This window comes from Perognathus longimembris, chromosome 26 (genome assembly GCF_023159225.1).
Source record: "Perognathus longimembris pacificus isolate PPM17 chromosome 26, ASM2315922v1, whole genome shotgun sequence".
In the NCBI taxonomy this organism is placed as follows: Eukaryota; Metazoa; Chordata; class Mammalia; order Rodentia; family Heteromyidae; genus Perognathus; species Perognathus longimembris.
The window spans coordinates 8,659,273-8,682,249 of record NC_063186.1 but is presented as its reverse complement, the minus strand read 5'-3'; the positions used below and the strand labels follow the sequence as shown (position 1 = coordinate 8,682,249).

General features: G+C 41.1%; 1 protein-coding gene across 3 annotated transcripts in view; it reads left to right on the top strand.

The window, feature by feature from the left end:
- Rbm6 (RNA binding motif protein 6) overlaps positions 1 to 22,977 on the top strand; it is a 66,276-nt gene that overhangs the window by 27,813 nt on the left and 15,486 nt on the right. Inside the window, exons 6-7 of one of the 3 annotated variants that reach the window (XM_048334765.1) lie at positions 698 to 771; positions 21,215 to 21,289. In XM_048334765.1, coding sequence (XP_048190722.1) covers positions 698 to 771; positions 21,215 to 21,289 — 149 coding nt within the window. Of the gene's footprint in view, positions 1 to 697; positions 772 to 18,883; positions 20,309 to 21,214; positions 21,290 to 22,977 lie in introns of those variants that run through there. The other 2 variants (XM_048334767.1, XM_048334766.1) reach the window with 2 other exon arrangements.

Below are 22,977 nucleotides of genomic sequence, written 5' to 3'. Positions count from 1 at the left end.
CTCAGCATGCCCTGCCATCAGTCTTAATAGAAAAAAGTCCTTTTGACATTTTGGACCCAGACATTTATATTTATGCTTTTATGCCTTCTTCCTTTCATAAAGATTTAGCTGGTTTATGACTTGTTTGAAGCAAGGGAAAAAAAGAGGAGACCTGAAAAGGTCTTTCCCCTGCCAACCAGAAGCCTCCTGTGGTATCCAAACAGAATAGTTGCTTCAGTCTGTCGGCACTTGTCTTTGAAGGTGGTTTCTGCTTGAGAATTGGTGACTATTAGCATAGCTTTGGAATCATTGCTGCTTTTTCTCTCTGGGTACACTCCCCTCCCCCAGACACTTTCTTGTTCTTGTTGACTTTGTTATTCTAGAAGATTCAGCCCGTGGTTAAAATGTTTTAGGTCCCCACATGAACTTCCTGTGAAATTGCTTAATTCTGGGGCATCCTCACCAGATCAACAGTGCAAAGAGGGCGAAGGATCTTCTTAGAAAGGCCATTTTGGAATGAATCTCAAAGTTCAGAACCATCTAGACTTTCTCTTTCAGTAGTTTTTCTGTTTGAGGTAGCAACTTTGCTTGGTGTAGGGGAGGATGGGGCTAGTTGGGAGGGCTGTGTTTAAGGGGCTCAGAAACGGGTTTTAAGTGTGTCTTTTGTGTTTGCAAGGCACTAACACCACTCCCGTCTGTATTTAAATGCTGTCCCCAGGTTACGACTATGGCTATGTCTGCGTGGAGTTTTCACTCTTGGAAGATGCCATCGGATGCATGGAGGCCAACCAGGTTGCTTTATACTTCGGTCAAATGATGCTGGAAGGATATATTTTTTTACATATGGGGAGGGAGGGCTTTTGAAAGAAACAAGAAATCTTTCTTCAGAGCATACCACATTCCTACCAAAAAGTGGTTGTGAGGACAAACTTAAGACTGGGAAGATTTCTCAAGAGTTAATGGACACAGTACATTCTAAAAGTGTATAGTTACAGTTGGACTAGATTATAAAGACAAAAGTCTGTAGATGGAAAAATATGACAGGTAACTGAGATGGGCATGCTCCTTGATTGTCTGGAACCTCAAGGATCTGCCTGGCACAGAAATTCAAATCAGTGGTCACACTAGACCTAGGGTGAAAGCCATTGATGGATCTCCTTTTGGCACTAAGGTCCTACCTGCATGTATTACTTTCCAAAGAGGACCAAAAGGAAGGAGAGAAGAATGGCTCATGTTTGTTCTGTTCATCCTTGTTCTTTGATAGTTTGGAGTTAAGAGTTGGTGTGCTCAAGTCCTTGACTACATATAGTGAGAGCTGTGAATGTGAATCTGTACTTACCTTATGTTTGAACTATCTGGAGGTACCAGCTTGCTACCTTTTATTATCATCTGTGTCATTAACTGAACCCTTGCAGGTAATTTGGAGAGGAATTCTTGTCATAGTGTTTCCTTGGGGTCAGCAGTTTGCTTTGTGATGTCTCAGGTCTTCCATCTATAAAGTGAGAAACAGTAGCTTAGGAAATATAGTTAGTTTTTTCTGTATCCACTGCCTATATGTTAAAGAAGGCTTTGTCAGAGAAAATTATGAGGTCTCTTCCTCTTTAGGATGGCTCATTATACTTAACTGTTCTTCTTTTTGTTATTACTTTCCCTTAAGTGTATAGAGATAGCGTGCCCTAAATGCTTGGAAAGCAAGCATTAATTGTAGAAAACTTTCAGTGTGTCCTTGCCTCTTGTTACTAGTAGAAACAATATCAGAGCATCAGGGAATGACTGAATTAGGGCAGTATTCCCTTGACAGTTCTTTCTCTTAAGCCAGTCATGGGGCTTGAACTCTGGGCTTGAACATTGTCCCTGAGCTTCTTTTGCTCAAGGCTACCACTTGAGCCACCATGTTACTTTCAGCCTTGTCGGAGTAGTTTATTGGCGATGAGAGTTTCACTGACCTTCCTGCCTGGGCTGGCTTTGAACTGCAATCTTTAGATCTCAGCCTCCTGAGTAGCTAGGATTATAGGCATGAGCCGTTGGCACCCAGCTACAGAGTTCTTTTTTTTTTTTTTTTTTCCTGAGAGGTCGAATTGGGAATCTTTATTAGAAAGCTGGCTACTGCAAGTGGATTCATGTCCCAAAGAACCTGCAGCTAACAGAGTTCTTAATTAATGAGAAGTCTTACTAACTCATACTATCAGTCATTTCACAAATACTATGTATTAGAAATTGTGCTACTGCAAATTTTGGAGAGAATAAAGCTTCCAATCTATTCTGAGTTGACAAGCACCAACCACCACACCCAGCTATTCATTAGTTGAGATGAGGTCTTCAGATATTTTTGCCCAAGCTTGTCTCAAATTCAAGCCTTCCAATCTCAGCCTTCTGGTAACTAAAATTACCAGCATGAACCATCATGTATTTAATATTGTCTCTTTATTGCCTCTTCATCCCAACAAAAAATCCTGTCTGAAGTATCTGGCCCCCTACAAAGTACCAAATAGAATTAGGGTAACTTTTCCTTAAAAATAAGGCTTATATGGGATTGGAGGTGTGCCTTAAGTGGTAGAGGATTAGCCAGTGAGTAAAAGCATCAGATCAAGAGTAAATCCCAGTCACAGACAAAAATAAACAGGTAAGCATTTTTTGATCAGAGCTATATCTGAAAAAAAATGTTCATTTATACCAATAGCACTGAAAGGAGATGGCTTATAGGTTTTTCTTTCTGATCCCCTCAGCCATTCTGTGAAAATCTTAGGCTCCCAGATTGAGACATACAACAGAGCAGAAGAAGAGCTAGTATTCTTCTTGATTTAAAGTGCAGTATTTTGATAAGTCCTTATGGTTAGGGTGCCATGTGTTTCTGTGTTCTGGAGTACTACCAAGAGCTAGTTCTCTAGCCTTAGCTTTCATTCTAGCATTCAGGAGGCTGAAGCAGGAGGCTCTCAAGTTTGAGGCCAGTCTGGGCTGTACTTCCAAGCCAGCCTGAGCTGTATAGGGAGAGTTTGTTTCAAAGCACTAAGAAAGAAAAAAGTTACAAAAAGCATAAGAATATAAGGGAAAAAATTCTGTTTCCTCACAGTATTACATAAACTAAGTGTTTATAGAAGATAAAGTATTTCTGTCCATTCATCTATTCTCCTTTCTTGCAAGTTTTACTTAAAGATCAACTTGGTTCAGATTTTGAGTCATCAGAGTCCTGTTGACACCTCTACACAAGGCCTGAATGTGTCTGTGTGTGCTTTCGAGGAGGTTCCTTTGATATGCTTTAGGTTGAGATTTTTTCCTCTCTCTGGTGATATTGCAAATTGAAGTCAAGGCCTTGAGCTTGCAAAGGCTGGTGCTCTGCCACTTGAGCCATGCCTCCAACCCCTTTTTGCATTGAGATAAGAGTATCATTTTATATCTGGACCAGCCTGGGATGCTCCTACTTGTGTTGCTGGGGATGACATTGAACCACTGCACCCAGCCATTGTCCTGCCATATCTGGCATAACAGGCATGTGCCTCTGGGCACAGCCATTGGTTGAGATAGAATCTCAGAAAACCTTTGTTTATTTTTTTGCTTGGGCTGGCCTTGAACCATGGTCACCCAGTCTAAACCTCCCAAGTAACTAGGATTATAGGTCTGAGCCACCGTGTCCAGTGAGATTTTTATAACTCTGCCATTCCCTTGATGTGAAATGTCAAGTGATGTAAAATAATAAATAAAAAATTTTCACTGATATTTCTAGGACTAGGAATGGAAATAAAGGAGCCACTTACCATTTTGCTTTGTTGAATATGATGGATTATGTGTGTATTTATGAAGTTGTTAAAGATAATAACCAAGACCCTTATATATAGCTCTTTCTCACTGCCTACATGAGTATTCAAACAAGAGTATTCTCTGTATCCATACTGAGTACTGTGGTTGGGGGACTTACCAGGCTATCAATCATTTCATCAGTAGTTGCCTATCTGTATAGGGAAGTAATTTTCAGCAGTTATGAAATTAGAAGTCTGCTAGTTTATGTTTTCTTTATCTCTGACTAGGTGAAAGAGGCAGACAGCCAATACTGTGAGACAGAGCCCCTTATTCAGTCTCTACTTGGAAATGTATTTTTAGCAGTGCCATATGCCCTTGGCTTCCTTTGTTTTAGCCCCTGGAGATTGAGAGGTATATCATGCCCTTTTGCTATATGTGCGATTATATGGGGATTTGGGGGAGATGAGTAAAGAAGCATTGTGTTAGAGTTGTCTAGCTATATTAACACTCTGAAACTGTTGGCATTTAGTCTCTAGGAATATAGCATCTCTATATTTCAGTATCCTAGCATCCTTACTTCTAGGGATTAAACAAGTTAGTGTATATAAGGTAATCAGAGCTGAGCAATAGTATACAGTTGAGTGCATTTTTTTGGTTTGTTTTTTTTTTTTTTTGTTGTTGTTGTTGTTGTTGATACTGGGACTTGAACTCATGGCTCTTGCTTAGTTTTTTTTTTTAATATGAGTGACTACCATTTGTGTCATACCTCCACTTCTGGCTTTTTGCTGTTTATCTGGAGATAAGTCTTTGGATTTGTCATTCTAGGTTGACTCTGAACCATGGTTCTCAGATCTCCACCTCCTATGTTTCTGGGATTATAGGCTTTTAGGTGTGATCCTTTCCAGGAAGAGGTTTTTGGTTGTCTTTTCTTGTATTAATAATACTTCTCACTGAACCTGTTGATTATCAGAGGACTGCTTCCAGGCCTCCCTAAGAACTTCTAGTGCCCTAGCCTTCAAATCTTTATTTATGTATTTTCTTTTTAAGTTGTACTGGAGTTTGAACTCAGGGCCTTGCAGGCAATTTGAGCCGTGCCCTTAACCCTTTTTACTTCAGTTATTTTCAAATATGGTCTCACATGTATGCCTGGGCAGGCCTGGACCTTGATTCTCCTATTTATGCTTTCCAAATGGGTGGACAGTATTACTTGGTTGGAACTTAGAGCCTTGTGCTTGCTTGCTAAGGCAGGCCACTTGAGCCACATTCCTAGCCTCCTTAGCCTTCAAATCTTAAATTTTCTCACAGTAAAAATAGGAGTTAGACATGGAACATACAGTTAGACCATGCTGGAATTCTAATATGTGACTTTAAAAGTAGGCTCTGACATCTTCACTCTGACTTAGGCATATCTCAGGTTCTAATTATAAGAGGTAATTCTGTTAAATTTGAAAAATAAGCATTGATTTCTTTGCAGTTTTGAGTCCTACATAGATAGCTCTTTGTCCTTTCTAGAGCAAGATAGGGCCACTTGCTATATCCATATTTCTGCCACTGTTCTCACCAGAACCTGAACAAATGGAACTTCCTGATCTTGAATTTTGAACCTCCTTAAGTGTGAACTCAATAAATCTCTTTTGCTTTGTAAGTTAGCCTAGCTTAGATATTTTGTTATGATAACTGAAAACCTTAACATAGAAAATAAAATATAAAAATCTGAAAAATGATGGGTGGAGTTGGTAACCAGCCCATTTAACTGACCATGGACTTATATCTAGTAAGATTGAGCGGGCTTTCCACTTTCAGGTATCTATACAATTGAGAATTAAGAAAGGCTGGACACTAGTGGCTCATACCTGTGATCCTAGCTACTCGGGAGGCAAGATCTGAGGATTGAAGCCCTTCTGGACAGGAAAGACCCTGAGATTCTTTTTTCTTGTTTGTTCGTTCGTTCTTTCTTTCTTTTTTGCCAGTCATGGGGCTTGGACTTGGCCTGAGCACTGTCCCTGGCTTCTTTTTGCTCAAAGCTATCATTCTACCTCTTGAGCCACAGCATCATTTCTGGCATTTTCTGTTTATGTGGTGCTGAGGACTTGAACCCAGGGCTTCATGCATGCTAGGCAAGCACTCTACCACTAAGCTACATTCTCAGCCCCCTGAGACTCTTATCTCCAATTAACCACCTAAAATAATGGAAGTCAAGCTGTGGCTCAAATGGTAGAGTGCTGGCCTTGAGCAAAAAAAGCTCAGGGACAGCATCCATGCCCTGAGTTCCACACCATGACTGACCAACAAATAAATAAGTAAATAAATAAAAGAATTCTTTTGGTCACTGTTGAAAGAGAACATAGAATGGGGCCTCAGCCCACAGCTAACACCAGTCAGTATGACATGGCCGTTGTTGGCCAGCAGTGTTGAGAAAGGGAATTTTTTTTGTCAGCCTGTTCTCCTTGTAAAGACCCTTACCTTCTGTGAGGCAACACAGAGGCTTTGAACTGGCCTCTGCTTCCTGAAAGCCATGAGCCTGGTGACCCTAGGGAGAGAAGCATACAGTTATGGAGGCCCCATCTGCCAGGCTGGTCCAAGGGAGCAGCGATGAAAATCCTCGTGCAATGGCTCCTAGGACTTGCAGCAGTGCTAGGCAGCATTGGCCGCATGCAGCTTGGGGTAGAGGATGGATGAATGCTGGAAAGTGTGACATACTTACTATAAGCATGATTCACCACATTATGCCGCCTTGAGGGGTCCTGGGTGTCAGCTACCCATGGCCTGCAAGGCCAGGACCCATGAGCTGACAGCATGGTGGTACCTGCTCTGGGCCTCAGATCCTCTTGGCTGCATCTTGTCAGGCCTCAGAACGTAAGTTTATAGACAGTTGGGCAGGGGAAGACTCTAGAAACCTTGTGGGTACTTCTCAACCCAGCTCCCAGTACAGGCCAGCTACATGGAATGGGCAAGACAATCCTGCTGGACTAATAGGAGGCTCATATCAGGAGAAGCAAGGAACTACTGTCTAACCACACGAGCCAGGGGCTCGTGCCAGGGGCACCAGCCCTGGAGCTCTCTGCTCTCTGCTCTCATGACAGAGATCTCTTCCACCCTGTAGTCTATTTTGGCTGGTCTTGGACAAAAGCCTAAAGCTTTACTCTCTTCACTTGTTCTGTAGCTCCTATATCTTCAGGGTTGGAGTATCTACAGCTCTCTTTTCCTCCTTCACAGCATAAAGTTTCAGTTAACTTTACAGGAAGGAGCTGAAAGAATAGACATCAGAATAGAAGAGGGCCAAAGAGGGAATCCTCTTTCTAGTGAATATAGATAGCCACGTCTACTGGGCTGGACCATGAGGATGGTGCAAATGTATTGAATGTGTGGAGTCACGATCAGGACACAACATGGATGTGGAGATTCTAGAAGCAGAAAGGAGCTAGGGAGCCTGTGGGAAACTGACTGGATATATGCTCTGTTCCTGAGCCAACCTGTAGCTAGGACAGGCTAAGGGGCTGGCAAAGGGCTACCTTGTAGAAGACCACAGAGAACAGACAGGAAGGGATGGGCTTCATGGGGGTGCTGAGGGAGAGGATCTAGCAGAGGCCACCCAGCTGGAATCACATGGTATGGCTATACTCAATGTCCCCCATTGTGGATATACCAGACCATGGCAGGAAGTTGCAGAGCAGACTGTGGGCTTAGTAATGGATCCTATGTAGGATGCATTAGCAGCTCAAATTGGTTAACACTGAACCCAGATACTGTATGTAGTCCATGATCATTCTGGGAAGGCAGCTGCCATTAATATAGAGGATATAGGCCAAGTCATCTTTGAGAAGCCCTTGATGAAGTAGTAAGGGCAGGTAGTGGAGTTAACTCAAGTCTCTATTTTCATAGAAGTTTATCTCAGGATTAAAAACAAAACAAAAACCACATAGCGCTGGGAATGTGGCCTAGTGGTAAAGTGCTCGCCTCATATACATGAAGCCTTGGGTTTTGATTCCTCAGCACCACATATATAGAAAAGGCCAGAAGTGGTGCTGTGGCTCAAGTGGTAGAGTGCTAGCCTTGAGCAAAAAGAAGTTCAGGGACAGTGCTCAGGCCCTGAGTTTAAGTCCCAGGACTGGCAAAAAAAAACAAAACAAAACAGAAGTTTATCTCAGGATTGGTGGTGGTAAGAATATGTGAGTACATGGTTTTGCAGTGGTCCTGGGAAGTGGTTGATATATAATGATCCTTTCAACTTTCAGGTAAAAGGGAACCTAGGAGTTGTGTGCCAGTGGCTTATACCTGTAATATCAAGAGGCTGAGATCTGAGGATCACAGTTCAAAGCCAGCCAAGGCATGAAAGTCTGAAATTTTTATCTCCAATTAATAACCAAAAACCAGTTGGCACTTAGTGGCTCACACCTGTAATCGTAGCTAGTCAGAAGGCTGAGTTCTACGGATCTCAGTTTGAAGCCAGTCTGGGCAGGAAAGACTCTTACCTCTAGTTGTGAAACAGTGACTCAAGTGGTAGATCACTAGCCTTAAGCAAAAAAGCTAAGGGACAGCACTCAGGCTCTGAGTTTAAGCCCCAGGACTGGCACACACAAAATAGCATCCTATGCTATGCTTTCTGAATTCTTTCACTAATTCCAGACTTAGAACGTATGCAGAGAAGCTGTAATTATAAGAGTATACCTGTACCTATTTCTAAATTAATTTATGTGCTGGTACTGGGATTTGACCTCAGGCCTGGGTGCTGTCCCTTAACTCTACTAGCTCAAAGCTAGTGCTCCACAGCTCCACTGCTGGATTTTTGGTTGTTTTAAATTTGTTTTTGTTTTTGTGCCAGTCAAGGGACATGAACTCAAGCCCTCGGAGCTGTCCCTGGTACTTTGTGCTCAAGGATAACAGTCTACAACTTGAGCCACAGTTCCACTTTAGGCTTTTTTGGTAGTTAATTGAAGAATCTCATGGACTCTCTAGCCTGGGCAAGCTTTGAACCACAATCTTCAGAGCTTAGACTTCTGAGTAGCTAGGATTAAGGTGTGAGCCATCAGTGCCTGGCACTAATATTTCCTTTAAAACAATTTTTTTTTTTCGGTTGAAGGGCTTGAACTCAGGGCTTGGGTGCTGTTCCTGAGCTCTTTTTTTTTTTTTTTTTTTTTTTTTGGCCAGTCCTGGGCCTTGAACTCAGGGCCTGAGCACTGTCCCTGGCTTCCTTTTGCTCAAGGCTAGCACTCTGCCACTTGAGCCACAGCGCCACTTCTGGCCGTTTTCTGTATATGTGGTGCTGGGGAATTGAACCCAGGGCCTCATGTATACGAGGCAATCTCTCTTGCCACTAGGCCATATCCCCAGCCCCCTGAGCTCTTTTGCTCAAGGCTAGTACCCTACCACTTTGAGCCACAGCTCTACTTCCAGGTTTTGAGAGGTTAATTGGAGATGAGAGTCTCACAGGGACTTTTCTGCCTGGGCTGGCTTCAAACTGTGATCCTTAGCTCTCAGCCTACTGCGTAGCTAGGATTATAGACATGAGCCATCAATGCCCAGCTCGGAACATTCAATTTGACCTCCTGGCTAAGGTGACATTTATTAGGTCTCTCCACTGTAATGACACCATTTCTCTCTTACTTCCTCCTGTTTTTCCTCCATTCTGGGGCTTGAACTCAGAGCCTGGGCACTGTCCCTAAGCTTCTTTTGCTCAAGCCTAGTACTCTACCACTTGAGCCTCAGCGCCACTTCTGGCCTTTTCTGTTTATTTGGTACTGAGGAATCGAACCCAGGGCTTCATGCATGCAAGGCAAGCACTCTACAAATAAGCCACATTCCCTGCCCCCTATTTTTCTTTATAACAAGTATATTGTGTAGGAATACATTGAGTAGTAACATGCCTTTTTTACTTAATAATTTTAGAATCCAGCAATGATTCATTTTTAAAATTACTATTCATTAACTAGATTCTTGATTGTAACGATTTACTACCTTGGTGTTTGTCTAAGGATAATTTTCTGTTTCTCTGATTCCTTCTACATTTGTTGGAATTAAGAACCATTCCTGTCCCGTATTTTCTTATATCAATACATCTAATAGAGTTGTATTTTAGAGGTCATATTACTATTTTTGATAAATTATCCTTAATTTTGCTATTAGGAGCCTTTAAATGAGCTACTGTGTGCTTTTAGCATCCCTTTTTACCTCCATTTGTTTATTTTTTTCAAAGCACCTCCTTGCTTTCTAGCCCCACAAGGTGTTCCAGGCTCATCAGTAATTTTCCCTGTTCTAGCCATTGGAGTCAATCCTTTTCCTAAAACCCCGATTTGGTCATGGGGCTTGAACCCAGGGCCTGGGTGCTGACCCTGAGCTATTTTGCTCAAGGCTAGTGATCTGCCACTTTGAACCACAACACCATTCCCAGTTTTCTAGTGGTTTATTGGAGATGAGTCTCAAGGGAGGCTGGCACCAGTGGCTCACGCCTATAATCCTAACTACTCAGGAGGCTGAGATGTTAGGATTGCTTGGAAGCCAGCCCTTGAGACTCTTATCTCCGTTTAACCACTCAAAAACCAGAAGTGGTGCTGTGGCTCAAGAAGTAGAGTGCTAACCTTGAGCACAAAGCGATCCAGGGACAGCTTCCAGGCTCTGAGTTCAAGCCCCACAACCAAAACAAAACAAAAAAAGTCTCAAGGGAACTTTTCAGTCCAGCTGGCTTCAAGCTTCGATCCTCAGATCTCAGCACCCCTGAGTAGCTAGGATTGCAGATGTAAGCCACTGGTGTCTGGCAGGACCCCAGATTTTTAAATAGAGTAACATATATTAAAGACCGTGATTTCGTGGTAACTTTAATTCCAATCAAATACCATAGGGTTCATTATGGTGTTCAAATTACTTCATCCCACTCCCCTTCAGTGTGATTATCATATTCATTCTACTATACTCAGTCTCTATAATCTTTTTTTTTTTTTTTTTTTTTTTTTTTGCCAGTCCTGGGCCTTGGACTCAGGGCCTGAGCACTGTCCCTGGCTTCTTCCCGCTCAAGGCTAGCACTCTGCCACTTGAGCCACAGCGCCGCTTCTGGCCGTTTTCTGTATATGTGGTGCTGGGGAATCGAACCTAGGGCCTCGTGTATCCGAGGCAGGCACTCTTGCCACTAGGCTATATCCCCAGCCCTCTATAATCTTGACTCTTCCTGGTACCACATATGAATGGAGTCATAGGTCTGTCAAATTGTGATTGGAATATTTTATTAAGCATAGTGTTTTCGGGGTCCATCTATTTTGTACCATGTGTCGGATTTCCTTCCTTTTTTAGGTTTAATATTCTAGTATATGAATATGGTACATTTTGTTTTTGCATTCATACATTGATGGATATTTTGGTTGCTTCTATCACCTTTTGGTTGTTGTAAATAGTATTGCTGTAAGCATATAGGTATAAATTTTATGTAAGTATATTCTTGGGAGTGGAATTGTTATGTGTAATTTTTCAAGGAGTTTTGTGTTCTTTTTTTTATAGTTGTGTAGTATTCCACCATGTGATTTGCCTTTTTGCTCTTGATATTTTTTGGATAGGGTCTCATATATACAGATACAGGACTTCCTCACCATTTTGGTCATTATCTTTTTTTGTCCGTTTCTAAGTTCTAATAACATAGAGTCCTTTGACTTACATTTGAGCCTTGTGTAATTGAAATCACAGTAGCTATATTCTTTTCCCTAAATTTATATTTGGTATTCTTTTTAAAAGACACCGTTTTTTTTGTAACTGCAGTGTGTTCATTTTTATTGCTACATAGTATTCCAATGTAAAGCTATTTTACAATTTCTTTATTAGTTCACTCTTTATGGGCATGTGGTTTCTTTCTATTTAGGACTGTTTCAAAGTTGTTAGTTTTCTTAGCTATTAGGTGTGCTCATTTCTGTTAGTATACACATATGAGTAACCAACAAATTTACTCATATGAAACCTTCAATATGTGAACCTCTGATATGTCCTGGACTGGCTAAACCCTCATTGATTGCTGCCTAGATAAAATCATTGAGTAGCTGTTACTTCCTCTTATTGAATTGATATGTTTCCTAGTGCAGGTATCCAGGACACAGCAGTAATTAATATCATACTTATTATTTAAATGTGTGAAATTAATTGACAAAAGTAAATACTAGTGTTTGACTATTCACTCCTCTTATCTATTCATCTGTGAAAGTTTATTCCTTCAGGGTTTGTCACTTTTTTTTTTGGCCATCTTGGTTAAAATGAATCTAAGAGTATCTGTAATAGGGAACAGAGTTTGGGACAAGAATTTCAGTGGAGTAGTGATACAGAATTTTCTGCTGCTGCTTGTGGTAAGCAGAGCCCACATAACCCTTTTGACTCAGCAGCAGGCGTAGACGAGTGAGTTGCAGCCCTTTAACAAGCAATGCCTGCTTAATATTGCAGCTTAGTGGCAGCCAGTGTTGCAGCTCCACCACCAGTGGTGCTGAGCTTCTAATGCTGAACTTTCTCAAGTTCATCTCTTAGGAATTAAATGAATAACATTCATGACATGAGGATGAGTGTGAAGAACTCATTCTAGATACTTCAAAGAAGTAGCTAGCTCAAAGGTCACTGCTGCCACTTCTCTGTTTATCCTGTGTTCTCTCCTGTCATGGCTCTCTGCTTTAATATCTGCTTCTCTGTCTCTGTGTTCTGGTGACTGAATCTAGTAGGGGTTCTTATACACTGGGGTATGCTTGGTTGGTTGCTCCTGTTAGGTGTTTTTGAAGGTAATGCTTTGTTGGTCAGATCCCACAATGTTTTGATTGGTTGTTAATTCCTAAGGCAGAAGCAAGTTCTGTAACAGTTGTTTCTTGTATCTAGTTTCAGCCTGCTAGGCCAAGATGCTGCCCAGAGGCCCTAGCTCCTTACTCTTTCAATAGCTGGCTTCAAACTGTGATCCTCAGATCTTAGCCTTCTAATTAACTAGGATAACAAGCATGAGCCACTGGTGCCCAGCTCCATCCAGGATTGTATATGGTGCTTCTATGATCATTAGGTAACAAGTCTCTTTTAGCTTGATCGTCTAAGATAGCCACTTTACTGCCACTAGTTTTGTCTTGCTAGCGGAAAATTGGTGGGATGAAAATGAGCCCTTTTTAAAAAAGGCTACTTTTGCATATGTCCATTTCATTAGAATTGAGTTATGACAGCTGGTCTCTGGTAGCTCATGCCTATAGTCCTAGCTACTTAGGAAATGAAGATCTGAGAGTTGAACTTCAAAACCAGACTAGGCAGAAAAGTCCATATGACTGCTGACAATTAGGTGAAGGGTGAAAAAGGCTGGCTTAAGTGGTAGAGTGCCAGCTGAGAGTAAAAAAACTGATTAAGAGTACAGAGCACTCAGGTCAGGCCCTGCTACTGGGCATTTCCCCCCACCCCCCAAAAAATTTAATCTTGTCTACACTAAGCTGCAAGGAGGGAAAATAACTTCTTTGTTCTAGACCGATAGCTATGTGTCTAGTTAAAAATCAGGGATTTGCGCCTAATGAAAAGTAAGTAAATAATTATTTCTAATTTAAGAGCCATATAGCTCAGCAAATGTTGCTTTCTAAACATAGACTAATTGAACTCTAGCATATCTTAAATGTAAAAGTCTACCCTCATTTTTCTTTAATTTTTTGTTTATGTGGTACTGAGGAATCGAACACATGGCCTCATGCATGCTAGGCAAGCACTCTACCACTAAACCACATTCCCAGCCCCTACACTCATTTTTATCAGGCCCAATATGATAATTCTGTATGTTACTTGCATGAGTTGACCAAGAAGAATTAGGAACCTAACGTCTTTTTCAAGTAGTCCTTGACTACTTGACTTGAACGTTCTGTTCTTAGCCTTATATCTTCTGACTGACATATAGCTTGTTGTTTAGGAAAAAAGAATGATGGGTTCCAACCTCACTAAAATGATGACTGAATGATAATATGTTCAGAAGTCTGATGGCTCTACACGTTATTCTTCTTTTCAAGATAATGTTTCTGTAGAGAGTAAGTCATCAGAGCTTTCTAAATGTCTAGGCAAGAATATTGAAGCGAGAGGAGCTAAAAAGAGGCATCTTTCAAGAAAGCCAAAGTTCTCAAGTGAGACTCGGGAGTAAAAAAGAGCCAACAGGAATAATCTCTCAGTTGCAGCTCAGTGGTGGAGTGCTTGCCTAATGTACATGAGGCCCTGGGTTCCATTCCCAGAAAAAGAAAAAGGAAAAAAAAAAAAGAAAACGTGTTTATCTTCAGTGGTGAAATCTAAAGAATAGCAAAAAATAGCTGCTAGTTATCAGGGATTCCTAAAGAGTACTATGTAGCCTTTGTGGCAGGCTCAGCAATACAGCCTGGCCTGTTCAGTGTCTTAGGACTTGTGGGCCTCACTATGTGACATTGGCTATTCCTCAGCACCTCTTTCACAGTTAGCTCTAGAATAAAAGGAAATATTTTTATTGTTATTTAATAAATAAGCAAAGTTAAAAATTTTTACATTTTCACAGACTTCCTTTCTTTTTCCGCTTATCAACATTGACATGATTTATTAGAGACCTAGATGATAAAGCATACCTAGATGTTGAATTTAAAAATCTACCTTTTCCTTTTTTTGGGGGGTGGTGGTGGTGGTGGGCAGGTTTTGTCAGTCATGGGGCTTCATTGAACTCAGGGCATGCCCAGGTGCTGTCCGAGTTTTTCTGCTCAAGGCTAGTGCTCTACCACTTTGAGCCACAGTTCCACTTCCAGTTTTCTGGTGGTTGATTGAAGATAAGAGTCTCATGGACTTTTCCTGCTTGAACTGGCTTTATTTATTTATTTTCTTATTTATTGTCAAAGTGATGTACAGAGAGGTTACAGTTTCATACATTAGGCCTTGGGTACATTTCTTGTACTGTTTGTTACCTCCTCCCTCATCTCCCCCCCAAAAAAAACTGGCTTTAAATTGTAGATCTTAGCTTTCTTAGTAGCTAGGATTACAGACGTGAGCCACCAGTGCCTGGCTAAAATCTATCTTTTCTAGAAGAAAAAAGTCAGGAAGCTAAACAAGTCATCCCAGAACTTTAAGAATGTTATAGAGATGATACATATGAAGTGTTCTTCACTTTTTTTCCGGGGCGGGGGTAGGGTGGGTGGGGGGATTGTTTTACAATAGGAGAAAGCCTCTCTTTTATCTAAAAAAAACACTACATTCCTCGGAATTATTTTAACTCAGACAGTTATTAAGAAAGAACAAGTTGGAGCATCTTTGGGACACCCTGAGTACACAGGGCTTCCTGGGAAGTTATTTTCTCTATAGGATTAGTTTTACCATGTCCAAACAAATCAATAAAAAGTGGGCCTAGTTACTGTTTAAGCTGGTGGTAGACCTTGTTGTTGTCCATGTGGTACTAATTTTGCCAGCATCCAAAATGCAAGAATTAAGGATCCTGAAGGCTTCTACTCAGATTTCAAAGAAAGGCTTAGGAGGCCAGGCAGTTTGTGACAGGAAGCATGTCCCTGCAGTCTTCCAGTGGAGGGTGTGTGTGAATCTGAAGCTGCAGTAGAGATTCTAGAATGTTGGAGATGTGAGAAGTGTGGAGTGTCTGTCAAGAAAGGCTATATGAACATCTGTTTACTCTGTGCAAATTGTATATTGGCAGTATGATAACTTCCTAAAAATATTTTTATAGACTCACAGATAAAAGCTGTCTCGAGATTTTGAACAGTGTTGGAATGGTTTAGAATTATGGGTTATATTATGAGCATGGTGAGATGGACAGAAGCCTTTGGGGGAGCAGGGATGGAATGCTGTGGTTTAAAGAGACATATTTGGTGTCAAGTTGATAAGGGGTGGGTTTGTGATGGTTAATCCTAATTTGCAACTTGATTTGATTAAGAAAATGCTTAGAAAATTAGTAAAGCACACCTCTGGTATGTTGTCTTTCAAGGGATCATGAGGACCGTGGCCAGGTGAATGGACTGATCCCTGGATGGATTCATGATTTGATGTCATTATTGGGAAATGGGAAACAAGTGGAAGGCGAAGCCTAGTTTAAAGAAGGAGGAAGAAGTGCCATTGGCTCATGCCTATAATTCTAACTGCTTAGGAGGTGGAGATCTGAGGATCATAGTTTGAAGCCAGCCAGGCAGGAAAGTTCATGAAACTCTTACCTCCAACTAACCACCAAAACACCAGAAGTGGATATGTGGTTCAAGTGGTAATGTGCTAGCCTTGAGTGGAAAAGCTAAAGGACTGCACCCAGGCTCTGAGTTTAATCCCCCAGTACCTCTACACATTTATACACACTTACACACCTCTCTGTGGGTCGCTTTTGCTGTTGTGGTTCTTAAAACTCGTGGCAGCAAAAATTTGGTAGCAATCGTTTTCTAGTAACCCTCATCATTAGCACATCACCTAAAGTAATTGTAAAGACTTTAAGAGCAGAAAGACTAACTTTAACAGGTTAGTTTGATGGATTAGCAATGCTATCAAGAAGCAAGCCTCTAATGGCAGTCTAAAAACTCCCTATGGGTATGTTGCCTGTAAAGTGTATATATGTTCATTCACCAGTGCTTGTGTACATGTGCTGGTCCTGGGACTCGAACTCAAGGATTGGATGCTATCCTTGAGCTTTTTTGTTCAAGATTAGTGCTCTTCCACTTGAGCCACAGCTCCACTTCTACCTTTATTAATTTTTTTTTTGGTAGTTAATTGGAAATACTAGTGTCACTGATTTTCCTGCCTGGGCTGGCCTTGAACTACCATCTTTAGATCTCAGCCTTTTGAGTAGCTAGGATTATAGGCGTGAGCTGCCAGTGCCTGGTTCTGTGAATTTCTTTAGTCTTTCTTTTGTTCCTTTGTTAATCTTTTCATCAGAATATACTTCTTTAGTTTTACAAGTATAATGAATTGGTTGATATCTAGAAAAATTTAAAAGGCAGTATCATGAAAAGAAATCTAACTTTTATACTGTACATGTTGTTAACCCTGTAAAGGGCCAGCCTTTCCATGTATCCAGACATACTTTTCTGTGTGTAAATGGGTTTTATATGTACCCTATTTGTGATGTGAGGATCAATACTCATTTTCACCCACCAGTAGATAACCTGATTCTCCTATCCTGTTTGGAAGAATTTATCAACAAGGAGGGATTGCTTATTTTTCTGTGTTAATAGTCACAAAACTTAGATACTTTTTTTCTCTGTCCTTTGAGCCTGTCTTTTGTGCTTTAAATGAGAAAGTCTGTTATGTCACATAATCTCAGTACATAGTATAACTTACTGAGCTTGTGTTGGTAATCTTCAGTAAAAATGCAAAGCAGCTGGCCAGAAGAGTTCTTTGCTTTGCATTTGTTCTTGTGCCTCCTGGTACGTTAAGAATCCTGAGATTGCTTCAAGTGGGACATATGGTTGAGTCTTAACTCTGCTACAAGGCTTCAGAGGCTGACAGTCACAGAATGGAGTTGTGAAGTATCTAAGGGCAACCGATGAAAAAGAAAATGGGAGCACACACCTTCAGACTCGGAGTTTGTGCCTCTGTAGTGTCTCTGGGTCAGTGAATAAAGACTTCCTTTGCCATTCTGAAGTACAAATTACAGCCTTTTGCAGCTTTACATTAAGGTATTTTGTGATGTATGTAGGAGCATCTTGTATGGTTTTGCCAGGTCAGGGCTTTAGTCTTGAGAGGACTTTAGCATGTTTTAATCTGATTTAAACTCAATATGACAGTGCTGGAAAGGGTTTTACTTTTGAATATATGATGCCTCTTAGGAACCAAACCTGATTAGTCAAACTCATAGCCTTCATGGTACCTTTGCTTTAGTAGCTTAATAATCTAATGTTTCAAAATGATGATAGAATTTTTTTTCTTTTTTCCTTTTTGTAGTGAGGTTTGAAGTTAGGGCCTTGTGCTTTATTAAAGAGCCATACCTCCAACTCTGATGAATAAACATCTAGTGGATAAAGATGGTAGATAATAGACATTTAGGTGTGGGCAGCCACTCAAAAGTGATTGCGTCATTCTATCTGTTTGTTAATTCTTTTCCCCACAGGTTCTTCCCTAGGAGACACTGGCAGATCTCTGCTGAGTGAAATCTGGAGAAAAGACATAACAGGGATGGAGAGGGACTCAGTATATGTACAGCATGCCTCTGCTTGGTATATCTTGGCTGAGATGGGCACCAGTGGCTCGTGCCTGCAGTCCTGCTACTCAGGAGGCTGAGATCTTAGGATTGAAGTTTGAAGCCAGCTCATTCATGTAGGAAGTAGAGCTGTGGCTCAAGTAATAGAGTGCCAGCCTTGAGTGAAAAAATTCAGCACCTAGGCCCTTTGTTCAAGCCCTAGTATCTGCCCATCTAGGCTACCTGTGTTTGATGCCAGCTGGGAATCAAATCATAGATAAACCTGATTATTCAGATTTTTTCTGTGACTATTCTTAGTGGAACAATTGGCCATTCTCAACAGTGATATTAAGACCATTTCATATCCTTTACCTGTAGTCACTAGCTGCCTAATGTGTAGCCATGTGCAGATTGTAAAGAAAAACTACCTGAGTCACAGGAGACTGTAAGAGTAAGAAACCATTGCCTTTTAGTAAGACATGAGATGGAAGTAACCTCAGAGTTGACTTGCCCATGGAGACTCCTGGCAAGGAGCGTTCCCTACACTTGACAAAGGGTCATCCATCTAACAACTACTAAAACAGCCTGGTTTCTGAGAGAATAAAGTGCTCCTTGCCTTAGAAATTTCTGAATCTACTGATGCCTCCAAGTGATGAAATTAGCATTTGCAACTGAAATTCACAGTAGTGCCTTGTCCTGGTGGCTGCTGTTCAAATGGTGACCCACATATTTTTTGCATTGAGTATACAGATAAGTGCTGTGAAAGCAGTAGTTCCCTCCAGAGCTGTGTGCTAAGCTTTCTGGTCCCCTGGGATGGTTGGTTTTATCTGGTTTTTTGTTCAGGCAACAAGAGTCTATTAAGCTCCCTTTCTGTAGCAGATATTGATAATGAAAGGCCAGCAAAACGTAACCTGGACTTTTAAGATCTAGGCCAGCAGTTTGATAACTGACAAAGTACTACTGTCCTTAAGATAAAATTTCTGGCCAGGTGCTGATGGCTCACATCTGTAATCCGAGCTACTCAGGAGGCTGAGGATTGCAGTTCAAAGCCAGCCTGGGCACAGAAGTCTATGAGACTCTTATCTCCAATTAACCATCTGAAAACTGGAAGTGGCACTGTGGCTTAAAGTGGTATAGCGCTATCCTGAGCACAAGTGCTCAGGGACAGCGCTCAGTCCCTACGTTCAAGCCCTATAAGCACCACCAACAAACAAGAAGATAAAATTTCTGGTGTGTACCAACCATTACCTCTGAAAGATTAAAGTGGGCTGTGAAATGTTCCCATTTGGCAGGCAAGATGAAGTGATCCCATATAGTCTCACCTGCTGGTGCTAGTCCTGTTAGTGCTTAAGACTTGAAATGATCAATATTGATTAAGCTCTCATATTTCCATGCTAAACATAATAATAAAAGATTTTTTTCCTTTTTTTTGACAATACCTTAGGTTTTAACTCAGGGCCTCACACTGAGGCAAGTTGAGTATATCCCCAGTCCTTTATTTTGCTTTTTTGTTATTTTTGCTCAGGAACAGATATGTGTCACCATGCTAAGCTTTTTACATAGTTTAACTTATATAATCTTTACAATTTCCCTAAAAAGTAGGTGCTTTTAATCCCACCTTGTAGATTAGAATACTGTAGGGCAAAGAGGTTAGAAACCTTATTAGCTAAACATGGAAGCAAGATTCCAATTTAGGGAACCTGGCCCAGAGTCCATGTTTTGGTTTTTTTGTTGTTGTTGTTGTTTGCTTTTTTAAAATAGAGTCTCACAGTGTAGCCTAAGCTGCCCTCAAACTCATGATCCTCCTGCCTCTACCTCCAGAGTACTGAGAGAGTCCATACTCTTAAATGTTGTACTGTGCTGTGTCTGGATTTAGAAGGGGGCAGCCCATCTTGACTAACAAAGTAATGCTCCCTTGATCCTCCCTACTTGTAACACTTCTCTCAGGGACAGCGCTCAGTCCTTGCGTTCAAGCCCTAATACCGAGAGGAGTTCATCAGACACAGGTCCTTCTCTCTAGTCCCAGATGAATCCAACTCTGACCTTCATCAGCTGGATGATCTAGCCTGTCAGAACATGTTTGATCATCTGTAAATCGGGAATTGTTTCATGGATTTAATTAGGGGGATTCACTATGACAATGTACTTAGCAGTTCTGGCTCTGAGTAAGTGCTTAGTAAATGTTAGCAATTTTATCGTTACTTTACTATAGCCTTGAGAGCAAGCCAGGAAATAATTTCTCAGAGACCAGATTCTAACCTAGGTAGGTGGGCAGTTTTTCTTTGGTTTTAACAAGACAATAATCTTATTCTATGTATTTTTCTTGACTCTTTTGGTGTTAAAAGCAGAGAGGTAAAGCATTATTTGACAGATGTATGGATTCAAGCAAGAAACTGAGGTCCAATTGCAAGGAAATGGCTTGTATAACTCAGAGCCCTGTCTGAGGAGACACAGAGGACCCTAGAGGGCGGAGAATGAACACAGCGCAGGGGCTAGTTCCAGAGTCGCATCTCGGTTAGTTCACTTACAAGTGTGGGTGAGGGTCCCTTGTCAGTAGGCAGATTTTTCCCCCTCTACTCTAATCATTACTTGCTGGCTCACATTCACTAAAACTTTTTTTTTTCTTGATGTGAAATAGAATCTGTGACATCCAAAATAGAGAGGCAAAGAGCAGACTTATTGAGCCGCTTTCCCCACCTATTCCTATGCCACACTTTCCTAAAGGTTAACTTGCCAATGGGTTTCTCCTTAGGTTTCAGGGATGGTTCATTGCATAGGCTTAGAACCTGAGTGGTCATGTTGCCCCTACCTCCAGTGCTGCCGCCAGCCATTCACAGTTTTCTGCCATAAGAAAAATAAATCTGTGAAGCTTTCACCTACCTTTCTTCCTGTCTTGAGTGTTACACCTTTCTCCTGGTGCTTTTACTATGCAGCCAATGTTTGGGAAAAAAATTAGACACTAAGGTTATAGACCTTTCCACTTTTCCAAGGAGATGTGAGTTAGCAATGCAAATGAAGATAATGGAGAGGGCTTCTGTGCCTCTGTGCCGCAGAAGGAAGAATTTGCTTCTTGATAGTGTTGGGGAGCCAAATGGGGGACTTGCCAGGACCTAGGAGAGTATACTACACAACCTCTGGAAAAGTAACTGGGCTTAGCCTGCCCAAGGACAGCTCTCCAGCCTGCTGGAACCAAGGCTGAAGACCGATTTCACCTTCTCCAACTTCCCTGCCCTAAACTTAAGCTTGCTTTTCCACACTGCCCCAAGTCTGCAGCTTACAACAGCCATTTCCTTTTATTGGTGAATAAGCTCACTCTATAAAATGTTTCATCTTGGGGACTGGAAAGGCTCTCTATGCCTTCCTGTCTCCCCTTATTTCTCTGAGGATTGAGGTTGATGGCTTCTATCTTCTTCTTTACAGGGGACTCTAATGATCCATGACAAAGAGGTCACCCTTGAGTATGTACCAAGTCCAGATTTTTGGTACTGCAAACGAGTAAGTACCAATTTTTTAAACATATTAAAAAGAAAAATAAGTAAGTAAATTCATTCATTCGTTTGAAAAAGTGATTGGGTGGGGGAAATAAGCAAGACTCATTGACCGGTCTTCATATCTCCACAAGTGCTCCTCGTTAGAATACATTGCCAAAGGCCACACTCTGCTCCCTGGTTTACTTAAGTTGAAATAGAGTTCAGGACAAGATCATCTTGTTTTTCAGGTGCTGCTAAGGCCCTTGAGGGTTCTAAGCTTGAACTTTCCCAGGGACACATGCCATATTTTTGTTGATTATTAAAAGAGTAACCATTCCTTGACTTACAACCTCTTCTCAGCTCTTCTTGGGGGGGTTTGATCGTAAGGCAATTGATATTTGGAAAGGCTGATTCTGTGGGAGTTGTCCTTTTATTTTTGGATATTCTGAGGTTTCTGGCTATACTCTTATCAGAGGTCCAGATTGATTGTAGTGAGTCTGAAAACAATTTCAGTTTCCATTGTTGCTACTTAACTTAAAAAGACTTATTATAAGAGAAAGCAAGAGAGTGACATTACCCAAAAAGAATTGCACTTATTACCTGACTTATGTAACTGTAACCCCTCTGTATATCACCTTTATATAACAAAAAAAGAATTATTTAAAAATATAAAGTTTTTGAAACATCATTACAAGTATTAAGAAACCTGAAAAGTTCAATAAAAGCTTTAGCTTGAAAGCCAAAATGCTGGTGGCTCACATCTACACAGGAGGCTGACAATTGAGAATTGAGGTTCAAAGCCAGCCAGAGCCAGGCAAATCTGCAAAATCTCTATCTCTAATGAACCAGCAAAAAGCTGAAAGTGTAGGTGTGGCTTAAGTGGTAGAGCACTAGCTGTGAGCAGAAAAGGCGAAACAAGAGTGCAAGGACCAGAATTCAAGCCTCAGTGTGTAATGGCACCAGAAAAAAAGAACTTGAACTTGCATATTTGTTAATCTCAATAAAATTCAACTTGGATTCTCTATGATTGTTATTATTAGCCCAAAGCACTTATATTTTATCAGTATTACCTTAAGGTTTAGTTTTTGTGCCAGTCCTGGAGTTTGAACTCAGGGCCTGAGTGCTGTCCATTTTGTGCTCAAGGCTAGCACTACTGCTCCTTAAGCCACAGCTCAACTTCCAGCTTTTTTTTTTTTTTCTTGAGTCATTAATTGGATATATGGACTTTCTTGCCCAAGCTGGCTTCAAAAAGTGATTCTCAGATCTCAACCTCTGGATAACAGGCATTTACAGGCATGAGCCACTGGCATCTGGCAATGTGCAGATTTAAAAGGCATTTTAACTCTTTTCTTCTTTTAAGATAAGCAGTACATAAAAATTACTATCTTAACCGCTTAAAAACATAATTCAGTGGCATTAAGGACCTTCACACTGTTGTGAATTATAACACTATCTAGTTCCATAATTTTCTCTTTTTCTGTAGTTATTAGGGTTTGAGCAAGCTCAAGGCCTCAAACTTGCTCTGGGTTGCTTACTCAGCTGTCAGTACTCCCTGAGTCATATTTCCAACTCTGCTTTATAATGATTGATTTAGAGATGGAATCTTCACAGATTTTTCTGCTCTGACCAGGTTGAAATGGCAGTCCTCTTAAGTAGCTAGAATTGCTGGCAAGTTTTTGTTTGGAGATTTTTCTTTGGGAGGATAAAGCCCAG